This window comes from Zonotrichia albicollis, chromosome 21 (assembly GCF_047830755.1).
Source record: "Zonotrichia albicollis isolate bZonAlb1 chromosome 21, bZonAlb1.hap1, whole genome shotgun sequence".
In the NCBI taxonomy this organism is placed as follows: Eukaryota; Metazoa; Chordata; class Aves; order Passeriformes; family Passerellidae; genus Zonotrichia; species Zonotrichia albicollis.
In genome coordinates, this window is record NC_133839.1 from 1,822,159 (window position 1) to 1,843,852 (window position 21,694).

The 21,694-nt window shown below is 56.3% G+C and overlaps 1 protein-coding gene across 31 annotated transcripts in view; it reads right to left on the minus strand.

Moving 5' to 3' along the window:
• GRIN1 (glutamate ionotropic receptor NMDA type subunit 1) overlaps positions 1-21,694 on the minus strand; it is a 40,227-nt gene that overhangs the window by 7,591 nt on the left and 10,942 nt on the right. For 11 of the 31 annotated variants that reach the window (XR_012583412.1, XR_012583411.1, XR_012583410.1 and 8 more), the window contains exons 3-20: positions 19,447-19,623; positions 15,252-15,314; positions 14,385-14,485; positions 13,839-13,960; positions 13,261-13,435; positions 11,760-11,904; positions 11,585-11,668; positions 10,275-10,410; positions 9,318-9,445; positions 8,973-9,137; positions 8,633-8,751; positions 7,862-7,974; positions 7,226-7,374; positions 5,850-6,007; positions 5,370-5,531; positions 3,682-3,791; positions 2,546-2,691; positions 695-946 (exon numbers count right to left, since the gene is read on the minus strand). Coding sequence is in view for 23 of the 31 variants with exons in the window: in XM_074556308.1 (XP_074412409.1) it covers positions 695-946; positions 2,546-2,691; positions 3,682-3,791; positions 5,370-5,531; positions 5,850-6,007; positions 7,226-7,374; positions 7,862-7,974; positions 8,633-8,751; positions 8,973-9,137; positions 9,318-9,445; positions 10,275-10,410; positions 11,585-11,668; positions 11,760-11,904; positions 13,261-13,435; positions 13,839-13,960; positions 14,385-14,485; positions 15,252-15,314; positions 19,447-19,623 (2,505 nt within the window). In the remaining 8 variants the exon portion in view is untranslated. Of the gene's footprint in view, positions 1-6; positions 549-694; positions 947-1,107; positions 1,150-2,545; positions 2,692-3,681; positions 3,792-5,369; positions 5,532-5,849; positions 6,008-7,225; positions 7,375-7,861; positions 7,975-8,632; positions 8,752-8,972; positions 9,138-9,317; positions 9,446-10,274; positions 10,411-11,584; positions 11,669-11,759; positions 11,905-13,260; positions 13,436-13,838; positions 13,961-14,384; positions 14,486-15,251; positions 15,315-19,446; positions 19,624-21,694 lie in introns of those variants that run through there. The other 20 variants (XR_012583415.1, XR_012583413.1, XM_074556320.1 and 17 more) reach the window with 7 other exon arrangements.

Here is a 21,694-nt window from a genome sequence, read left to right on the forward strand (position 1 = left end):
GTTGGAAACTCTAAATCTATTTGAATACTGCCCCGTGTCATGGCCTTCATTTAGGTGAGAAAGCTACTGGAGGTGTTCTGCCACTCCCAGTCCTCCAAGGGCCTCCTTGAGCCAGGGCTACGGCACAGCCACCACACTGCTACAGCTACGGGGGGCCGGCCTCGCGTCTGGAGCGCTGGGAACCCCTCTGGGAGGCAGCCCTGCTCTCCTGGTGTCTGCAGCCAGGCCGGCACAGCTGACCTCGCTTCCTGGGGATGCTCTGCCTGGCGCCCTGCCCCTCGCTTCCACCGCTAGCCTGGCTGGACCGAGACGTGAGATGCTGCACCTACCACTAAAAAAAAAAGTGCTCAGGGCCTTTTCTGAGGCTGAATCCTAGTGCCACAAGAGAGAGAGAGGACTGCATTGAAAGAGAAGTCATTGTATGAATATTCTGTAAAAAAAATGTGTTCAAAAATTCAAATGATGCAGTTGTGCAAAGCCGAACGTGGTTGTTGGTGGTGGTTTGGTTTGTTTTCCAAAGTAAAACAGGCTAAAAAACAAAAAGGAAACTGGAAGAAAAAGAAAAGTAAAAAAAAAATACAAAGGAAAAGAAAGGGAGGAAGCAAAGCGTTAGTGCCATGATGTCGTCGGGTCGGGATGAACTCAAAGAGAAACAGAACTGAAAAATGTAGGCGTTGGAGTTAGCGAGTCGGACCTGGTTGGCGCAGGCTGGGAGCACCAGCCGCCATGGTGCGGGGGCCGCGGGCCGGGGGGCCCGGCCGCGCTCGGCGCCGGGCGCTGGCAACGAGTCCTCCCCAATTGCTTTGGTGCCAATGAGTGTGACCTTGCCGACGGGGGACGGAGTGACCAGGTCTGGCTCTGCTACCGCACGGGGGTAACCAAAATGTATCCCGCTGGTGCGTAGAGCATGCTCGGGGATACATTTGCTCCTCCTTCTCAGTTCTCTCTTTTGCGGACATGCACAAACGGAAAGGAAAGCAAGATGAATGGAATGAAATGTCTTTTTCTTCCATGGCATCTCAGGAAATAGCCATGGCAAAACTGTGATCCCAAAAACCATTATTTTTGTTTGTTTGTTTTAACAAATAAATCTTTCCACTTGCCTACCTTCTAGCAATGTACCAGATACTAGTGCTCTGACGTTTCCTCCTGTGGAAAAGTCTTACAATGTCAAACGGCTCTTTACCATGAGGCTGTTTACCCCCACAGGGCAGCATGCTTTGCTCACAGTCCCACAGACTCTGCCCAAGGACCCAGTGCAGTATTTTCTAGAAGGTTGGCAAGTGAAAAATGGCAGTGCGACTAGTGTGCTCTGTCCCAGCAGCCTTAACCCCCTCGGTGCTGCTGCTTTTTGGAAGCAAAGGAAAAAAAAGGAAAAAAAGGAGAAAAAAAATTGAGAAATGGCTTTTCCGAGACTCTTTCCGGTGAACTGAACCCAGCGAGCTCTCAGGATGCAGCAGCCCGGCCTCGTGCTCCCCTCGCTGCTCCCCCCGCAGCCCCAGCCAGCGCTGCTCCCCGGGGCCCCGCCGGGCTCCTCGGGCTCCCCGAGCCTCCTCCTCTCTCTTTGCCTGGCTGGCTCTGCTGTGAGCAGCAGTGTCCTTTAGCCACCTAAAGGAGCTCTCGCTCTGGGAACGCCGCTGCGCTTCCCCAAGGGAAAAACCAGCCCAGGCAACTCAGACAGAGCCTCCAGCTGCCCTACACTGGGGTCAGGGGCACTGTGGGGCTCAGCCCCAAAAGCAGCAGGGGAAGGGAATTGTGAGGCTGGTGGCCCACAGATGTGCCCACGGCTCAGTGTCACTGCCAGGCACCTCTGACCCTCCTGGGCTTCCCTGCCTGAGCGGCACAGAGATGTTCCAGCAGCAGGAGAAGCGTGGGAGAGCAACAACCCCATTAAAGGAGACCAAGGGAGGCTTGGCACTGACAGGGACCGGCACTGCTGGCTCCTGAGTGGGGAGATGTCCTTGTCTCCAAAGGACAAGAGCACGCACCACCTCTTTTTGGAGTTGGTCCTGGGTATGGCAAGGGCTACCATGCTGCTGCAGAGCAGGCAGGGAAGGGAAGGTGATGGAAACTATCCCTGGAGCATTCCTCCACCTAAGCATCGGGCAGGGACGGTCAGTGGCAGCAGGCTGACCTTCCCATCTGCTGCTGAGCACGGCTGGAGCCGGGCTGCAGGGCAGAATCTGCAAGGAGCCGTGCTGGCACTGCCTGCTCAGCCAGGGCAAGGTGTGCCTCTGGCATGTGGTCCCCAGCAGAGAAAAGTCCCCATCCCGAGCTCCACTGGGGGTGTTTGGGCCAGGCCTCTGCCCTGTTGGAGCTTCTCTGGGAGAGACGGCATCGGGCAGGGGCAGCTCCCGGGGAAAAGGCAGGGACACAGGGACACAACCCTACAGCTTAACAGGCACCGATTAACCCAGCTGGAGCTACGGGGGTGGGGTGGGGGACAGAGGGCCCCATGCTAATCCACAGCTCTGCATTCACTGATTTGGTGAAGGAATGGAAAACGCACCTGGTGGAGATTTGCTCTAAAAACGGTTTGTCCTACCTGCAGGTTTTTCCTCCACACATTAACGGCCGCAAACGCCAGCTGCATCTGCTTCCTCCGCGCGTCCTTATGCCTTTTGTAAGCTATCTCTATGAATATTAAAAATATCCCGGCAACAATACCTCCAGCCACCAGCATAAACACACCTGAAATAAGCAGGAAAGTTACATGGGGCAGTGGAATTGCAACACCATCCCTCATTTCTTCTGCATCGTGCTCAGCAATGGGAGCATCTGCCAACCCGGGGTCCCCCTGCCATTCCCCCCAGTCCTGGAGGGCCGGGAGGGGAACACAGCCTGGGCACTGAGGGGTGTCAGTGCCAGCTCTGGGGGGACACTGAGCTGCAGCACTGCTGGGGACAGGCACAGCAAGGCCCAGGGCACTCCCCATCCCCAGGACCGTGGGGCCATTTGCACCAGAACCCAGCCCTGGTGCTCATCAGGAAACACAGCCATGCACAGAGCTCTGTGCTGTCCTTGGATGCCTGCAACCCTTGGGGCTGACATTTCTGGAGTGGTGTCTGAGGAGATGGAGCAAAATACCCCTTTTCTCCATTGCCCGTAACTGGCCAGCAGTGCTGGTGCAGACGGGGTCCCATCCCTTATCCCTCATCCCTGCATTGTCTGGCTGTAGGACCAGCAGCACCACCTCAGTGCAAAGCGAGAGCCTGTCTCAGGGTTCTCAGAGTCTTTACAAGTTGAAAACCCTTTTCTATCAATTATCCTTGTTCTGGCCCTGCCCAGGGCTCCTCAGGACTTGGGGGCAGCCCCTGGCCTCCAGCCCCTCCTGCAGCAGGGCTCTCACTCGCCTCCCCCGAGGTGCTGTTCTCCTCTCTGCATTGCTGCCAGCTCTGATGGCACTGTGACAGCCACAGTTGGGCCAGGGCACAGGGAGGGGGGCCATGCTCACACCACAGCCCCACTGGCAAGAAGGGCACCCAGGGAAGGTGGGGGAAGCTTTGTGGAACTGCTCTGAGCAAGGTGGGAACGAAGTCCACCTCAGCAGCCTCCCAGCACTAGGAAAGCACAAATCCAGAAGGAGCAGAGATTTGGCCTGAGAGGAGAGCCCCAGGGAGGATGTCTTGAGCAAAAGCAGGCTACCCAGGGAAGGGGGAGAAAGAGGTTTGCAGAACAAACCTGCCATATTTTCAAAGGTGAGTGTTGCTGGGGCATTGCTACGGGAATCACACTCTTGATACCTCACCCAAGTCTTGTCCAAATCCTCCATGAAGCCGTTCTCATGAGACCTGCAAGCACAAAGAGACAGGACAGGGCAGTCACTGGGGACCAGCCACAGGCAGCTGGGGCACACACTCTGTGCCTTTGTGCCCTCCATCCCAGGGCTCTGGGCTTGCCTGCACCTCCTAGCACAGGAAGCAGGGATGTGCTCTGTGTGTGTGTGTGTGTGTGTGTGTGTGTGTGCACCTTTGCACAGGAGTGTGTGGGCTGTGTGCAGGGGTTGCCAGCACTGCATGGGCACACACAGCAGAGTGCTGTGAGCAGGCACCCCCAGCTCCCCTCTGCCCCTGCAGCAGCTCTGGGCCAGTGCCTGCTGCCAAAAGGGCCACGTGTAAGCCATGGGGAAGGTGTGCTACCAGGGAAGGATGGAGCTGTCAGTGCTCCAAGAGCTCTTGGAGAAGGCTGCAGGGAGTGGACATCTACCAGTTCCCTCCTGCAGGGTTCCTCTGCCTGCCAGGGCCACTTGGACCCCAGGCAATGATGGACCCCAGTCCTTTCTGGTGACCCCCAGCACCCTCCAGGCCAGGGCACTGCTGCCTGCAGTGCACACTGAGGGCTGGCACACCCCAGCAGCTCGGTGTCACAGCTCAGTGTCACAGCTCGGTGTCACAGCCTGGGAGGACACAAACCATGTCCTGAACAGCTCGTGGGGATGGAGTGGGCACAGAGCACACATCCCACCACAGACTCCCTGCACTTTCCTCCCTCTTGTTCCTGGTACACCCCCACCACCTTCCTGGGACATCTGTAGCCCTGAGATTCCCCACCCTCTCCCAGGAGGATACTGAGGACCCCTGTGGTCACTTCAGGCTTCTCACGTGCTGGTCCCAAGTCCCGTCTGTCCTGCTGCCACCCTCACCATGTTAAGATCATCCCACAGACAGGGACCATGGCTCCCTGGGTCTGGCCCATCTTCCACATCCTGACCATTCTCCCTGAGGCCTTTCAGTTCTGCATCTTGGGCAGGACCCTCGTGGCTCCTGACCCTGTCTCTCCTAAAATGAATGTCCCAGGACTCCGTCCCTTCACTTGCTCCTTCCCTGCTGCCTGTTTCTCCACTGTGACATTTCTCTGTCTGCAATGAGTGTGGCATTGCCAAGGCCACACAAGGAAATCCCTTTTCACCCATAATATCAGGCTGACTGTGACACCCCACACTGCAGGTCAGTGCTGCTGTAAAAGCCTTGGACTCAGACATACCCCTGTGTAACAGGAGTAGCCAGAGTTGAAAGAAAAGAGCCCTGCATGACCAGGGCAGGGCAGTGCTGTGGGACAGGCTGACCCCGAGGGAGGAGCAGGGTGATGGCAGCACCCACACCCTGCTCACACAGACAGTGCTGGACAGGCTGCTCACACAGCCCTGCTGCTCTCTGCCCGCATTGCCTGCAGCCCTGGCTGGCCCTGACTCTGCTCCCTGCCCTGCTCTGCCCCCTCCAGCTCCCTGCTCTTCCCCAGCCCTGCGTGCCGGAGCTGTGGGTGCCCAGCCCAGCCTCTCAGGGTCCCTCTGTCACGATGGAAGGGCAGCTCTGGGGGGAGGCTGGCACTGCCTGGCACGAACAGCATGGAGGCAAGAGCCGTGTACAGACTTGAGGATGGCCAGGGAGACGTTCTGCTTCCAGGGGCTGTCCTTGCGCATGCCGATCCCGAAGCCGGAGCGGAAGAAGAGCTCCCCCGTGGTCACCAGGTCACACTTCTGGGAGGCCTCGAACTCCAGCACCGCCGAGTCCCAGATGAAGGCGTGGAGCTTGCTGGACACACAGGAGGATGCACGGGTCAGGCTGGGCAGCCCAGCTGCTCTGCAGCAAGAGTGCTGGCAGCCCGGACTGAAACACTGAAGCCACCCAGCCTTGCACTGAAGGAAGAAAAGAGGCCAGGAAGGGAGGCCATGGCCAGGGCTCCCACTGTGCCCCCCTCACGCAGAGCTTGTGCTCCCCACCGAGCCCTGGGACGCACCAGGACTGGGAGGTGCCATCAAGCCCCGCTTTGGCCGCAGCTCCCCCAGCTTTGCCCTGCTTGCTCCACCCAGCTGAGCCCCCGAGGCCCTCCCAGCGTGGCCAGGCACTCACTTGTCCCTCACTGCCTGGATGGCCTCGGCAGCGCTCTCGTAGTTGTGCTTCTCCATGTGCCGGTACATGGTGCTCAGCTCCACCTGCCGTCGGAAGTAGATGTCCACAGAGCTCTGCTTCACCGTGGCGTAGATGAACTTATCCGAGGGGTTGCGCAGCTGAAAGGACACGGCAGGGCTCCAATGCTTTCTGGCCTTCACCAGCAAAACTTTCTCAGCCCAAAGCTGTTTCCTAATCTCCCATCTCCTTCAGGCACCTGTTCTCTAGAGAAGACCTTGATCTCCTCAAAGGATGCCACGGGCAGTGAATGCTCTTGGGAGCATGATGCTGGGGCAGTGAATGCTCTGGGTCCATGGTGCTAAGGCAGGGGATGCTCTGGGAGCAGGGGATGCTCTGGGATCATGGTGCTGGGGCAGGGAATGCTCTGGGACCATGGTGCTGGGGCAGGGGGTGCTATGAGAGCATGGTGCTGGGGCAGGGGATGCTCTGGGACCATGGTAATGAGGCAGGGAATGCTCTGGGAGCACGGTGTTGGGGCAGGGGATGCTGTGGGAGCAGGGGATGCTGTGGGAGCATGGTGCTGGGGCAAGGGATGCTCTGGGAGCATGGTGCTGGGGCAGGGGATGCTCTGGGATCATGGTGCTGGGGCAGGGGATGCTCTGGGATCATGGTGTTGGGGCAGGGGATGCTCTGGGAGCATGGTGCTGGGGCAAGGGATGCTCTGGGAGCATGGTGCTGGGGCAGGGGATGCTCTGGGAGCACGGTGCTGGGGCAGGGAATGCTCTGGGAGCACGGTGCTGGGGCAGGGGATGCTCTGGGAGCATGGTGCTGGGGCAGGGAATGCTCTGGGACAGGGACATGGAGGCACTGAGGGTGCAGGAGCCCCGTGGATGCTGTGGGTCCGGCAGTGCTGTGGGCAGGGCACACTGCAGGGTGTGGGATGCTGTGGGTCCATGATGCTGCAGGGCACATTCCTGCGTGCCTGGGCTGATGAGCTGTGGCTGTGTCCTTGCCAGAGCAGGAAATGCATTTGAGGCATGTGGAGAGTATTGACTGCACCGCAGGGACGATTTCATTAGTTATAACTCATCCATAATGAATCGTTTCCTCGGTGGGCAGAGGAGGCTCTCCAGGAACTGGCAGGCAGTTTGACTGCAGACAGGCTATTTCTGGGCAGGTTGTTTTCCTGCTGATCCCTGCCCACGTCTGTCCATTCCCACCCAGGGCAAGGGCTCAGACTCATCAGCACCAGCCCAGGCACAGCTCCCTGGGTCTGGCCCCCAGCACAGATCACAGCCGTAGTGATTCAGGGCTCTGGGAGCCACAAGCCATGTGATGTGCCCCAGGGAAGGGGAAAACAAGCAAGGGGTCATTACCCGGGGGTCGTTGATGCCTGTGATCCTCTCCTCAGGTCGGTCCAACACCAGGAAGGCTGCCAGGTTGGCAGTGTATGAAGCCACAATGATCATAGCAAAGCCAGCCCACACCATGCCAAGGATACGGGCAGAGAAACTCCGGGGAGCACCTGCAGGGAGAGAGGAGGGATCAGAGCAGCACCACGAGGGCTTGGCTTGGTTGCCAAAGCTGTGTCAATCCTCATGAGCCTAATGGCAGCTGCAGATGTGCACCATCTATCTGCTCTGCCAGCAGCTGTGCAAGGAGCCTCTGCATTGCCTGAACCAAAAAAAGCCTCCAGCTCCTTCCAGGGCATGCTGTGTGCCACCCTGAGAGGGTGGGTAACCCTGGGCAGGACAAGCAGCCCAGGTTTCCCTGCCCTGTTTCCCACCCGGGGCTGGGGATGGCAGGAAGCCCTGACACCTGCCACAAATGTGCTACACTCAGCAGCACCAAATCTCCTGCAGCCTGCTTCAGGGAGGGCTCAGGCAATGAGGTCCCACAGGGTCCATGTGAGAGGGGGAGGCTGTGGAGGAGGGCAGGGACTGCCCCCCAGCCTGCCCAGCTCAGAGCCTGGGCTGCAGGGCAGAGCAGCCCTGCTGTGAGCTCTGACTCACCTTCTCCAATGCCAGAGTTCAGCAGGACTCCCCAGGAGAACCACATGGCTGAGGAGAGAGTCAGGGCATCTTCCTCCTCCTCCTCACTGTTTACTTTGAACCGGCCAAATGGACTGGAAAACAAGATGAAGAACCCTTGTCATTCCCCTCACCCTGATTCCCAGGGCTCCCCACTGTGCCCCACATATCCTGGTGCAGCCCTGTGTCCCTCATTCCTACAGACTGTGCCTGCTCCCAGGCAGCTCTTCCCTATTGTGGCACATCCCTGTGCTGACCTGCAGCCCTGCCTGGCTCACACTGCTGCTGGTCCCATCTCACTCTCTCCAGACCAGAAAGATCATCTGACCCTGGCCTGCTTGAGCCTCTCCCACTGCACACAGAGGGCTCCCTGCAGATCAGCCATCAAAGCCTCTGGGCACAGGGCTGAGGCAGAGACAGGTGCCCTCAGAGGAGCTGCCACAGGGCCAAGGAAGGCCAAGAGGAAATTCTCTCAGAGCCCAGAAGCTGACAGTGCCCTTGGTCAGGGATCTGCACAGCACCTGCTCTGACAGGTGTGTTCCACATCCCCACGTGCTGGGTACCCCAATATCCACATCCCTTAGCTTAGGCAGCCAGAGGGGCCAGGAGCTGGTGGGGCAGAGCAGGTGGGGTAAGTCCCTGTGAGAGCTCCCAAAGGGCTGCAAGACGTGCCCAAGCAAGGGACCCAGGGGACAGTTCCCAGGAGCACCTCCCTGTCCCCTCCAGATCCCGAGTGGCCCAAAGTGCACTCACCTGAATCGGTCTAAGAGGTACAACATCACTGCCACCACGTGCACAGACAGTCCCACCAGCAGCCAGAGCGTGCTCTGGAAGGGCTGCATGAACGAGTCCAGGGTGCTGCGGGGGATTTCCTGCACACAGGAGAGAGGGAACAGCGCTGGCACCCCCCAGCTGCACCCACAGGGGCCCTGCCCCAAGCTCCTGCTGCTCAGGAAGGCTCAGTTGGTGCAGACAAGAGCCTACATTAAAACCAGCAGCCTGGAGGCTGGAATTTGCAGGGGCTGCTCTGGGCACTGCAGTCTGGGGAATGGACACCTCCCGTGTTCTACAGAAGCTCCCACCCAGCCCATACCTTCTTCACGAGGATGGTGAGGCCCTGGTACTTGAAGGGCTTGGAGAACTCAATGTACTGAGCCCGCTCGTTGTTGATGGTGAGGGGAGCCACAATCATGTCAGCCTGGCCGCTCAGCAGCTCCCCCATCATCCCGTTCCACTCCTTCTTGTTGCTGTTGTTCACCTGCCAGGGAGCCAAGGCCGGGTCAGACCCCTGCCCTGACACACATCCCCCACCAGCCAGGACCCTGCAGTTTATAGGAATCCTGCATTGCCCTTCCACCCACCCTGCTCAGGAGAAGGGCGTGGGGGTGTTTCAACACACGAGACAGGCAAAGAAAGATCACAGGCTGCCCAAACTCACCCTCTCTTGGGTACCAAATTTACCATCAGCCACCAGGTGAACCTCGTAGGTGAAGTTCATCACGCCTGCCAGGCGGATGAGCAGGTCGATGCAGAAGCCGTAGCAGCACAGGGCCACGGTGGGACGGCCTGGGGGGGGACAGGGGGCCATGAGTGGGGACAGCCCCAGCCAGGGAACCCCACAGCATCCCCCTGTCCCCAGGGACAGCAGCCACCCCACGGCTCGGGCTCCATGTGGGATGGAACCACCTTGTCCTTCAGGGCCATCTGCCTCCATGCTGCCTCCAGCCCCGGGGGTGTGGGCAGGCTGGGGACAAAGGGGTCCCATCCTTTGCCATGTCCCAGGGAGGTGGGCTCAGAGGGGCTGCTGCCCACCCACTGCAGGGCAAGGAGAGGGCTCAGTGCACGTGCTGGAGGAGTCCTGACATGAGCCCGGCAGGCTGAGCACAGCCCAGGACACAACTCTGGGGGGATGTTGTGCACAGGAAGGTGTGATGAGCCCAGGGGAGCCCTTCAGGTGGATTTGGGCAAGGCTGGCATTGCTGAGCAGCTCCCAGCCCACACCAGGTGCTCACTCCTGATCCTGACACAGTTTCTGTGACAGAACTGGTGCTGTGTCAGTGCAGCATGTGCTAAGGTGCCTTGGGGTACTTGCTGCTGCTGAAGAGCAAGGCAGAGAGAATTGGAACATGTCAGGAGATAGAAATTTGGGATGCAATCCCTCAAAGCTGCCCTGGAGCCCATCCAGAAGAGAGACAATGGGAAAGAGTCTGCTGGGCTCAAATCCCTGGATCCCAGGGCCCAGCTGCTGTGAGGCTGAGCTGATGGGGAGGAGGGTGTGTCTGGGGGCCAGCTGTGCTGTCACCTCTCTGTGCCTCATCCTCTAGGCCTCCTGGGTGACTGAGCACCCTCCCTGGGACCCCTTCCTGGAATGGCAGTCCCCAGCAGACTGAGTTACCTGGGATGGTCTCATTGGGTCCAGTGCAGAAAACCTTTTTGACAGGATCTCCATTGATGGTGAATTCCTCCCTACATGTCCCATCTGCCTGAGTGGGCTTCACATACACAAAGGGCTCTTGGTGGATGGTCACAATCTGTGAGGTGAAGCACAAACACCCTCTGGTCTGTGTTTCCCTCCAGAGCTACATTCCCATGGTGGGAGCTGGGCTGCCCTTCCCACATGAGCCGTGGTGCCCTCCCCAGCTGCCATCTCAGCCCAGCAGCTCTGGCATGTGGAATCAGAGAAACAGAGAATCCTCTAGGCTGGAAAAGACCTTTAAGAGCATGAAATCCAACTGTAAACACAGCATTGCCAAGAAGAACACCAAGAATATTTGCTTTCCCTGCACCCAAGGTGAGGAGTGTCCTCCTTCATGTGGCCCTTTCAGCTGAGCCCCAAAATCTCTTTCCCTAACAGGAGACTGATGGGAGACACAGCCAGGAGTGGTGCCTGGAAAGGGGCTGCAGACACTGCCCCAAGTTCATGCAGGTGTTTCAGTCCTGCCCTGGACCTTTGAGAAAAGAAGCAATCACAATGTTCCCATAGCACCTCTGCAGGGACAACACTGCCAGTGGGAATGGGATTTCCCTTGCTGGACAAATGAACAGTGCAACAAATGAATGGCCAAACTGGGAAGATCAGCCTGGCCAGGGTCCAGTCACTAAAGTGGGATCTGGTCACTGAAGGGGCTGCTGAGGGACACTTAGAGGAAGAGCATGAGAAGCAAAGCAGGACTGGTGGGACCTTCTGCCAGTGTTACCTCCAGCTTCTGGCCATCAGCTCCTCACGGATATCCTGAGTTCAGCCTTGCAGTCACCAATCTGCCCATCCTTCACAAGAGGGTTTAATCTGCTTTTAGATCTGTCTCCACCTGCCCTCTGCACTGTCTAACGGAGCTGAACCATGCCTTGACCAAAGGAGCCAAAGGAGCCCATCCTTGCATTTCTCACAAATCCATGACAGGTGTCCTCTGGCTCCCATGAGAAATGGTGAGCACCTTGCTCCTCCACCTTTCCGTGCTGTTTTCTCTCCTATCTACTTCCCACCTGTCTCTTTCCAAACCCAAGGATGCCTGCTGCCCTATCGAGATTGACTCCAGCTGAAAGTTGTGCTTTGAACATGCTCCAGATTTCTCTCCCATATCCTCTCCTGGCCTTGCAAATGCAGCTGCCAGCTGCAGAGCAGCCATGGAGGTGGGAGGCAGATGAAGTCACTGCCCAGCACACAGAGAGCAGAGAAGCTCTGCCCCTAATGCCATTTGCTCTTACCTTCAGTTTGGTTGACATCTGATAGCCTTGAGGTTTCTCAGTTTCCCCTCCTGGCCAGATGATCTTCCTGTCATTGGTCAGGACCTGAGATGGATCCCAGAGGAAGCAGATGGACATGAGGCCAAGGAGGACAGCCCAGTGCCAGCCCTCCCCACCCAGGCCAGCCTGCACGTACATTGCTGCCGTTGTAAATCCCAACCTGGACCAGTTTTCGGTTCTGCAGGTTCATGATGCTGTAGTTGGCAAATTTCCTGTCCCCGTCCTCATTGAACTCCACCCGGCCGGTGACACCCTCTGAGTACTTGGAGGACATCAACACCCTAGGGAGAGAAACACAGCTGGACAACCTAGAACACCTGCTGTGCTCCTGAGGTGCCTCACAAGGCATCAGAAAGGCAAATGCTTCTTCTCAGTTCCCTGCCATGAGCTCACTGCCCTGTACAAGTCCGGCCAAGGCTACCTATGGTCTGTTCATAGACCTGTGGCCATCCCCTCCTGGTGGATGGAATCAGTTTCCCAAATGTTCTCTGCCATATCTGCTGCCATTGCCCTTGTTCTCTACCAGATCAGTCGCACTTCCCTTTGGAATGATCCATCCCACAGCACCCAAGGACTTGCCTCTGGGTTCCTTGGGAGATGTGCCCATTGCTACAGCTTTGGTGCTGTGCCTGGCATCTGCCCACCCCGCCTGGCGAGTGGCCCAGGCACACACAAACACCACCAAGGAGAGAACCAGCCCCCAAACCCTGGGAAGGTGATTGCAGAGACACACAAGGATTGCCTGAGTCACTTGTGAAGAACAGCTTTGACTCACTCATGCCAAAGACTGTCACTGCAGGGGATGCCTGAAACGCCTCTAAAACCATCTCCAGGCCTTGCAGGTCTCATGCTGCACAGAACCCAGTCTGTAGGGAGTGGCTGCTGCACCAAGGCCCAGCCCCTGTGGCCCCAGCAGCTGCAGTGATGCAGGGATTGGGGTCTGGAAGCTCATGCAGGACCTGCAGATCCCCCTGCCCTGGCAGCAGCACCCCACAGGTACATGCTTCCATTGGTGACACTCCAGCCTCCACATCCACAGCACCAGGGTTTGCTACAGCCAAGGGCAGCCTGTCCCATGCCTGGACAGCTCCTGCCACCAAGCCCTGCGTGCAGCACTGGACCCATGCACAGCCCTTGGAATGCTCAGCAGGAAACATGTCAGCAGCACTGAGGTAAAATGGGACATATCCCCCTGCTTTGATTGGGCAGAACCCCCCTCTCTCCCATATCCACCCATGGAATCAAGCTCCACACTGGAGGAGGCCACAGTCCCCAGTCTTCTCCTCCTGGAGTCATTCCCTGCCCACACATGCCAGCTGTCCAGGCATTGCCCAGGGTAGCATGGGTTGACATGGACTGAGTTGGTGCCAGGCAGCAGGATGATGCCTAAACAGCCTGGAAAAACTGGGTTCCATTGCCTGAGCCTGTGTCTGGGAGAGTTTTCTAGGACATGTGTAGCCCTCACATCCAAATCATGCAGGACAGTCCAGGCAGCCCTGTGCCACATGCCCGAAAGCTTTAGTTGGCCCTGGACAAAGCCACCATGTCCTCCTGCACCTTCTCCACGTGCTCCCACCTTTTCCAGCTCTCCCCCACCAGGTCCTCTGCTCCCTCCAGCAGGACCCTTTCCCCAGTACCTCTTAAAAAGGGGTCCTGTCTTCCAGATGTTGGTGTTGCCCACGCAGCCCCGCGGTGGGTCTGTGATATTCTCCTTCTCGAACAAGTCGTGCACGGCCTGGGCCACCACGGCGACAGCGTCACTGATGTGGGCAGACTCGTTCTTGCCGTTGATGAGCTGCAGGCCGATCACTCCTGCCGCGGCACAGGGGATGGTCAGGTCAGCACTCCTGAGAGCCCTGGCTGCTCCAGCGTCACTGCCGTGCCCAGCTCTTGGCACAGCGAGCACAGGGCTGCGGGCTGGCACCTGGCACCCCCAGCTCCATCCCCAGGGCCCTGCCCAAGCTCCATCCCCAGGGCCCTGCCCAAGCCTTCCCGGGTGACAGGCAGCTTGCCAAACCGCAGTGACACGGATCTGGGGCTCGGCAGCCCCAGGGTGGCCAAGGCCGGGTCCCCACGGGGGCGGAGGGACGGAGAGCAGAGTGCGGGGCCCTCCGTGCGGGCCCAGCCGGCGCCGCGATCCCGCCGCTCATCGCCGCTGCCTCGGGCTCGCAGCCCCGGGTGGGTCTGTGATATTCGGGGCCCGGGAGGTGCCTACCGTCCGGGGCGTAGCGCAGGGCATTGCCCGAGATCTCCCGCTCCCCCACCAGCCACACGTAGCCCGAGCCCGTCATGTTGAGCATGGCTGCTGATCTGTACACCGTGGCCGCGTCATCCTCGCTGCAACGACACAAGGGAAGGGCCATGGGGCTCCCGCTGAGCCAGGGCTGCGGCGGTGCCACCCCCGGGGCACTCTGACTGCTGGGCAGTGGTTAAACCCTCGGTGCTTCGCCTGATCCCACAGATCCCGGCGCTGCTGAGCGCCTGCACATCTGCCCGTGGTGCTGCAGGCTGGGGCCATCGGGCTGCCCTCCTTCCAGCCGGACCAGCACACGCCATCATGCCCAGGGCTGCTCCTGCAGCACAGCCAGGCACGCTGGGACTGTCCCTGCCTGGCAGCAGCACCCCCAGCACCCCCGGCTGCCCGGGACAGGGGCTGGCTGTGCGGGCTCGCTCAGGCTCCTCGGAAGCTGTCAAACCCCAAGTCCACTGACCCCAGCGCTGGGAGAGAGGAAATGGAGCAGGGAGGGGCAGCACGGCTCACCTGGCAGAGAGGATGATGACCCTGGCCTCCAGCTCCTTCGCCTCCAGCAGCAGCGCTGTCACATTTTTGGTCCCAGGGTCAAACTGAAGCACTTTCTCAGCCTGTGATGAGTGTGAGCAAAGCTGGTTAGTGAATGAGCCCTGAGACTGGTGGTGAGAGCCATGCTATCTAGAAAAGGGTCAAGAGAATTCATTAAACTGCACAAAAGTCCGCTAAATAAGATTGGTTAAAGTTATTTTTTTGCTTTTTCTTTCCTTTCTTTCTTTTCTTTCTTTCCTTCCTTCCTTCCTTTCTCTTTTAAGGTTTTGGCTTTTCGGTTGGTTTTTTTTTTTTTTTTTGCACTGTGCATGCAAACTGAAGTCAATCAAGACCCAAAAAGAGGCGTGCATTGTACAGGAAAGAGAAAAAGGCTTTGAAATGCAATTGAAAACTCAAACGAGTGTTGTTTTTCAAAAACATGGGAAATGAAAAAAAAAAACATATTGCACAGGGTTAACCTTTGGGAATCAAAGTGAGCAACTTACACCAAGGAACTGTTTCCTTTGGGGAGGAAAGGGGGTTGGTTCAACTTTTCAAAAAAAAAAGAACTTGCAAGTTAATTATTGGTTCACATGCATGTTTCAAAAAGAAATCCTTCCAGGGTCAGCTGGCTAAGTTTCCATTCTCAAGTCCAAACCAAACTATCTCAACATAAAAACGTGCTACCAAGAAACATAGTCATGGATATTTTTTTTCTTTCTTTTCTTTTCTTTTTTTCTCTTTCTCTCTTTTTTTTTTCTTTTTTTTTTTTAATTTTTCTGTTGGCTGTGGCTATTTTTCATTTGCTAGTTAGGTTGGTGGGCGGCGTGCATTTCCATGCATATATACCTTGGGTCCTCGCTTGTTGTCATAGGAAAGTTGGTCGAGGTTTTCATAGTTCCTTTTTTTACTCTGATGAATAATGTGCACAGAGAAAATATGTAGACACAGAAGAATATTATAAACAGTTGAAAATGACGTGTAGTAAAGCAATCCAACATCCACCTCCTCCTCCACTGTTTGCTAAAGGGTCTCTATAACGCTGGAGCTCGCAAAAACCACTATCAGGAGAGATTGTGCCTCAGCTCTGACGGGAGGTCACGGAGCAATCTGAGAGCAGAGCCTGAGTGGCACAGCTGGTGCGATGCAGTTGCATTTTCCCTTGAGGGACTGGGGGATTCTTCAGCAAGGAAGTTTTATCTTAAGCTCAGAAAGAATCTAAGGGCCTAAGTGGTGGGGTTTCCATGGAATTACTGTGGAAGTAAAGGACAAAATGTTGTGTACGGAAAGTGCTGGATAAAGGCAAACTGTTACAGTTCAGAGTATCAGCATTACTAGCATCACTAGCAGCATTACAGTCCTGTCCACCCTCAGAGAGTCCACACAAAGTGAGCGGTCTCAGCTGAACCTCTCACCCCCTGAAAGGAGGGAGCAGCTTCCTGAGCTCTGTTGACATCCAAAAGAGAAAGATAAAGTTCTCTAGGTGCCGTGTTGGCTCAAAGCGTGGCGATATGAAGCGATGGTGAACATGGGATGGCATTGCAGCTTTTACCTGGTGCCTGGGGAGGGCCCAGGGCACCTCATGGCTCTGCAGCACACGGGTGGCCCTGGGAGGTGCAGCTACCTGAGACCAGGGCTGGCCCTAAGCGTGGCTAGGGGGGCTCAATGCTTGGTGGTCTCCATGCTGCTGCCTGGAGCATGCCAGGGGGGCTCAGGGCCTGCACTGACCCTGGAGAGATGGGGCTGGAGCAGAGATCCTGCTCCTGCCCTGCTCTGTGCCTCAGCTGCTGGTGCTGCCTGGCCCCAGAGGAGCGCAGGGCAGGGCAGCCACGGCTGGAGGTTTCCTCTTGGCAGGCATTGTGCTGAGGGCCCAGAGCCTCTGCTCAGAGCCCTGACCCTACACAGAGCCCCAGCACCTCCTGGGAGCAGCCCCTGGGGCCTGGCCAGGCACAGCAACCTGATGGGGCCTGCAGGAGAGGGCTTGGCAGCTTTTGGTGGAACATAGTGAGACATCTTCTCCTCGACCCCGCCCCAGCTGAGCATCCCTGATCTGTGTACATGGGGTGTGGGACACAGCTCTACTCTCATTTCCATTTCTCCAGAGCCTGATGGCAATGGATCCCGGCCAGGAGTGGGGGTCCATGCTCCCAAGCTGCTCCTCGGACAGACAGATTGCTCTTCATCTTGCTTTCCAAACTCATTAGCTTGCCTTTTCCTGAGCATTCAGGCCAGTCTTTGTCAGGACATCTTGTCAGCTCTTCTTTCCATGCAGCTGTGTGACCTTTCCTTTCTTCCCCTTGGATGCATCCTGATGGGTTTCTCATTGCTTAAAGAAATTGGGTCCTGGCAAGGAAAAGTGTGTGAAGAGGCAAAATCTGCTTGGAGCCCAGGTCTGCCTTCATTTCTGATGGCTCCCACAGTGAGGATTTCTGCAGTGGCTTCTGCTGGGCCTGCAGTGAGCCCTGGAGTAATGACTGCTACAAGGAGGCCAGAGATGCAGCAGAACAGCAGGAATGTTCTCCATTCAGGCAACGCTGGTCACTTCTCCCCAGGCACTGTCAATGTAGCCAAAAACTTGGTCATCCATGCTGCAGCCATCAACCAGGAATTCCTGGGATGTGCTGGCGCCTCGGCCCAGGCTGGTCAGCAGAGTCTTCAGAAGAACAAGGCTGGCCCCTGGTCACCTCTCCCTGTCACTAGCCCTGTTTCCAGAACTACACTAGTAATCCTCTTTTTCCCATTTTTCCATGTGGTCTTTCGGCCCTTCTCCGCTCTTCATGTTTCACACAGGGACTGACAAATCAGAAGTTCCCTTTCCACCACATGCTCCTGCAATCACTCAAAAATTTGCCACTTTCATGCAGGTCATTGTCCAAGAGAAAGGCAGGCAGCACAGCAGGGAGCTGCCACCTCTGACCCCAAGCTCTGGTTCCAGTGTCCAGCACTCCCTTCTGAGCCCCATGGATGAGCAGAGCTGTGCTGGGTGGAGCAGCTCCAGGCTGAGGGTTCCTGCAGACAGCCCATGGGGCACTCCAGCATGGCCTGGGTGCTGGGCTCAGGGTGCTGCTGGAGCTGCAGGCCCACACAGTGGTGCCAGGATGGCACACAGGGCTGGCACAGACCCTGGGGGCAAAGCCACGCCCCAAACCAAGAGCCCAGATGGCAGGGGAGTCTCTGACCCTGAGCAGGTCCTCCATGTCCTCAGGGGCTGTGATCTAAGCCTTGAAGAGGTTGAGATCAGGTCTCCTGCCTGCTCCCTCCCCAGGGCCCAGGCTGCCCTTGGAGAGGCTGGGGAGAAGTCCATGGTGCAACTTCATGGCATGGAAAGAGCCAGCACAGCTGTGATCAGAAGAGAGACTGAAGAGAAGAGGTGGAGGAAGACAGGAAAGCCCCAACGGAGTATCTGCCACCTGCAAGACCAGTCAGACCAGTCTGCCTGACCTTTGTCAAAGGAAAAAGCAACAAGATGCACACCCCAAAGAGAAGACAAGGTGACCTGCTGGGACAGAGCAGGTGCACCAGCCTGGAGAGTGGCTCTCAGGCTGCCAGAGCACACCAAGATGTGGCAGCTGCAGTGCAAAATGGGGAAGGTCTGAGGACAGACTCTCTCTCCCCATCTTCCAAGCTCTCCAAGGCTTTCCTGCAGGGTGAGCAGGCTGAAGAAATGCACCCTGTGCCTGAAGCACCACATGGGGCAGGTGGGAGTGGAGGCATGAGAGGGAACAGCAGAATGGGATGCAGAGGAACTAGAGGAAAACAAAAAGGGGAATTTAAAAGATGCAAGAGGAGGGAGAGAGACTGACAACGGCTCTCCCTGCATGAAGGGCTTTGTGCTGGGAAGAGGCTTTGGAGAAGATTACTGTCCTGCTGTCACCCAGTGGGAAGCTGTCCTTGGAGGCAGGAGGATCCCTCTGTGACTGGTGGAACATCAGTGCCTTGAGACAGCCAGGGATGCAGCAAGGATGAAACTTCTTGAAAATCGCTGCCATAATCAGGAGTCTGTTGGTCAGTGTGGCTTGTGCCAACCTGCACCCCTGCAGCAGTTGTTCCTCCAGGGAGGTGATGAAGAGCAGTCTTAGGGTCCTATCTCTCAGCTCAGCCACCAACTCCAACCACAAGAAGCATCCATGGCCACATCCCAACAGCTGAGAGACTGCCAAAGGTCTAGCAGCTGCAGGTGGGGCTGCAAAGAGCAAGTTGGGGTCCCTGCCTGGGAGGGAACATCCCCAAATGGGTGCCTGCCCTGATGCTGCTGGAGACTGGATGAACTCAGGCTCTGCCCATCCAAAGGGGACCTCACCCTACACAGGAGAGAGGACGTGCTTGGACTCCCCCCAAAGGACAGGAGGTGTTTCCTTGCCTTCCAGATTGCAGGCACAGCTTCCTGTGCTCTTCTGTGCTGGCCTCGAGCAGTTGTTCAGTCCTTTCCCTGCAGGCCGGGGGTCTGTGCTCTGTCCCCCTGGCTGCCTCCCTCCCTGCTCCCCTGGCCCTGAGAGCAGGACGAGGTCCCACAGCGGCCCTGCCATGCATGGGGTGTCAGGAAAGCAGCGTTTGGGTGTGCTGCGATGAGATGGGAAGGGCCCACAGCGCTGCCCAGGGCTCAGAGCCCCTGCCAGGCACCGAGCTCAGCCCCATGGCCAATTGAGAAGCTGCTCTGCAGGGTGGGTTGGGCACTGCTGGCACTGCCTGGCACCGGGGTGGCTGCAGTGGGGCAGGTGCTTCCCTACACTGAGAGACTGGTCCTCTCCTTGGGTGGGAAACTGGGGCAAGGCATTTGCAGAGCTCCAGGTTATCCTTCCCTTCATTTTGTAGTCGATTTACATGTAGGAGATTTTGACCATGGCAAAGCAAGTGAAATGAATAAAGTACAAAGTTCTGTCAGGTACTAGTCAGACACTGTTGATGCTTTAAGCATGTTAGCCATGTTACAATGGAAAGAAAAGGTGTTTTACATACAGAAATCTACATACATACAACAGCCCAAGACTTCTAGTTTCGTTGTTGTTGCTTAAACAAAGCTACAAGACAATGTTCAGGAACTGACCTTGGACTCTTTCTCCTCCAGGAGGGTCTCCAGCTTCTTCTGTGCAGCACGACCCTCGTGGTCGTCGCTGACTATCAGGATGACATGGTTCCAGTTGAAGACTCTCATCATCTCAAACCAGACGTTGGCCTGGTGAGAGTAGGGTGGGACCGTGCGCAAAAAGGACAGGTGGATGCTCTGCAAGGGAGAACAAGAGCTCAACACAGGCTGTGGGGCTGCCAGCCACGTCTGCAGGGACAGGGACAGGGACAGGGACAGGGACAGGGACCCATTCTGGGATGCACACCTTGACCTAACGTCTGGGACCTGCATCCTTCCTTCTGGCTGGGAAGCAAACCCTGCATATGACTTTGCACCTCTCTGTGGTTAAACCAGAGCATGGCAAACAGGGGTTTCTGCTTTGTGCTCCATAAATGCACAGAGAAGAAAAGCCTATGGAGCCACGAATGACCAGCAGTGTTCAGTGCAAATATAGCCTTGCCTCTTGACCTTTTAAATGATTACCAGACAATGGACATCAAAAAGGAGAAGAATTCCCTTCAGAAGGCAAGAGGCAGGTACAGGCAGCTGTGTGCCCGTCATGTGCCATGGCAGAAGTTCAGAAAGGCAGTTTTATAACATGCTCCCTGGCTGTTTCTAGGTCAGCCTGTTCTGCAGCAGCAGGCAGAGGAGGCAGCTCTGGACCCGTGCCCCAGCAAACCTCTCTGCTTGGGTTAAAGACATCGTTATGGTTGGCTGATTGTGCAATATCAATTCCAGCCTAATTAAGTACACTGCTCTTAGGGGAGCAATCAGACCAAAAGCTGGAGCTGACAGAGAGCTTTCAAACAAATGCAGCTTGTCCAAAAAACCCTAGAGTCAAATATTAGGAAGTGAAAATGCTCATGCTCAGCATGGACCCTGCTTGGCAGCCCAGCTACGTGCTGGAGGGAGGCAGGAGCCAGAACTGGAGAGGACAAAAATAAAGCACCATAATATTTCTTTCTCTAAGGCTGAGATGGTTGTCTGAACCAAACAGGGCCTGTCCAGACCTGCTCATCCAGAGACCTGACCCAGAATGGGTCAGAAATGTCCTGAATGGGCCAAAGTAATACACACTGGGAAGGAAAAGGCATCCTGTCCCCCATGGACACACACAGGAGGAACAGACACACCAGATAAATCCTCTTCCTCACACTCCACGCAGTGATAATGTCAGACCAGACCATGAAATGTGTAGAAAAGGATGCAAACTCCCTGCTGTGCTCAGGGCTCCCTGCACAGGCTCAGCAGGTCCCTGCTCCTGCCCCAGCTCAGCGCAGGGGAATGGGGGAGCAGCAGAGCCACCACAGCACTGGGAACATTTCCTGAACCTCAGACACTGAGGAGAAGGGCGGATGTTTAACCAGAGGAGAAAAAAACCAGGAGAGCCCCAACATGACTCTCAGAGTAGGAGATACAAACATTGGAGTTACAGGAAGAGCAGCTCACCCCACAAACCCATGGGATTGGGAAAAAGCCCCATAGGGACAAACAATGGAAAGGCAACCATGGTGTCCTCACTAACACTAACACAGTGTGCAAGAGCTCTTTGCAGTCAGCAGAGATGCCCAGGAATGTCCAGGTCCAGCTGCACAGCCTGGGCCAGGGGCATACCACCTGGGATTAAGCATTTTTAATTTTCAACCCCAGAGCATTTTTAATGGCTGTAAGGAAATCCAGGAAAAGTGAAACTGGAAATAGGAAAAAAATCAGAAGAGAGAAAAGAGATGAAAAAATATCAGAAAAGCCAATATTAAAAAAAGAAAACAGAGAAACACAGGTGTCATGGTTTGAGAGGAAGTGTGGGTTTTTTTGAGATGCTGTAGTCAAACCAATAAGTGCTCAGATTTGAATATTAGCCACTGAAGACATAGATACGCCTCTGAGAACACAAGAAGTTAAAAGCAGAAAACTCCCAGGAGAATTTTCTCTTCGTTCCAGTCAGTGAGAAGTTCAAACCTCCCCTGCCCAGGTGCTGCCGGCTGGGCGGGGAGGGGAAGCCATGCGGCCAGGTAAGGTAAGCCAAGGCCCTGAAGATAGAAAAGTAGAAGAGCACCAAGAAACATCAAGCAGCAGCCCCCGAGAAGAAAGAGAAAGAGAGCCAGCCTGTGCCTGTGTCACCTTAAAAATTTAATATCATGGCCAGTTGAGAAAGACAAAAAGAGAAAGTGCGGCAAGAAGGCGCCCAGCAAGACAGCATAAGAGTTCTGGACAGGCAGAGCCTGAG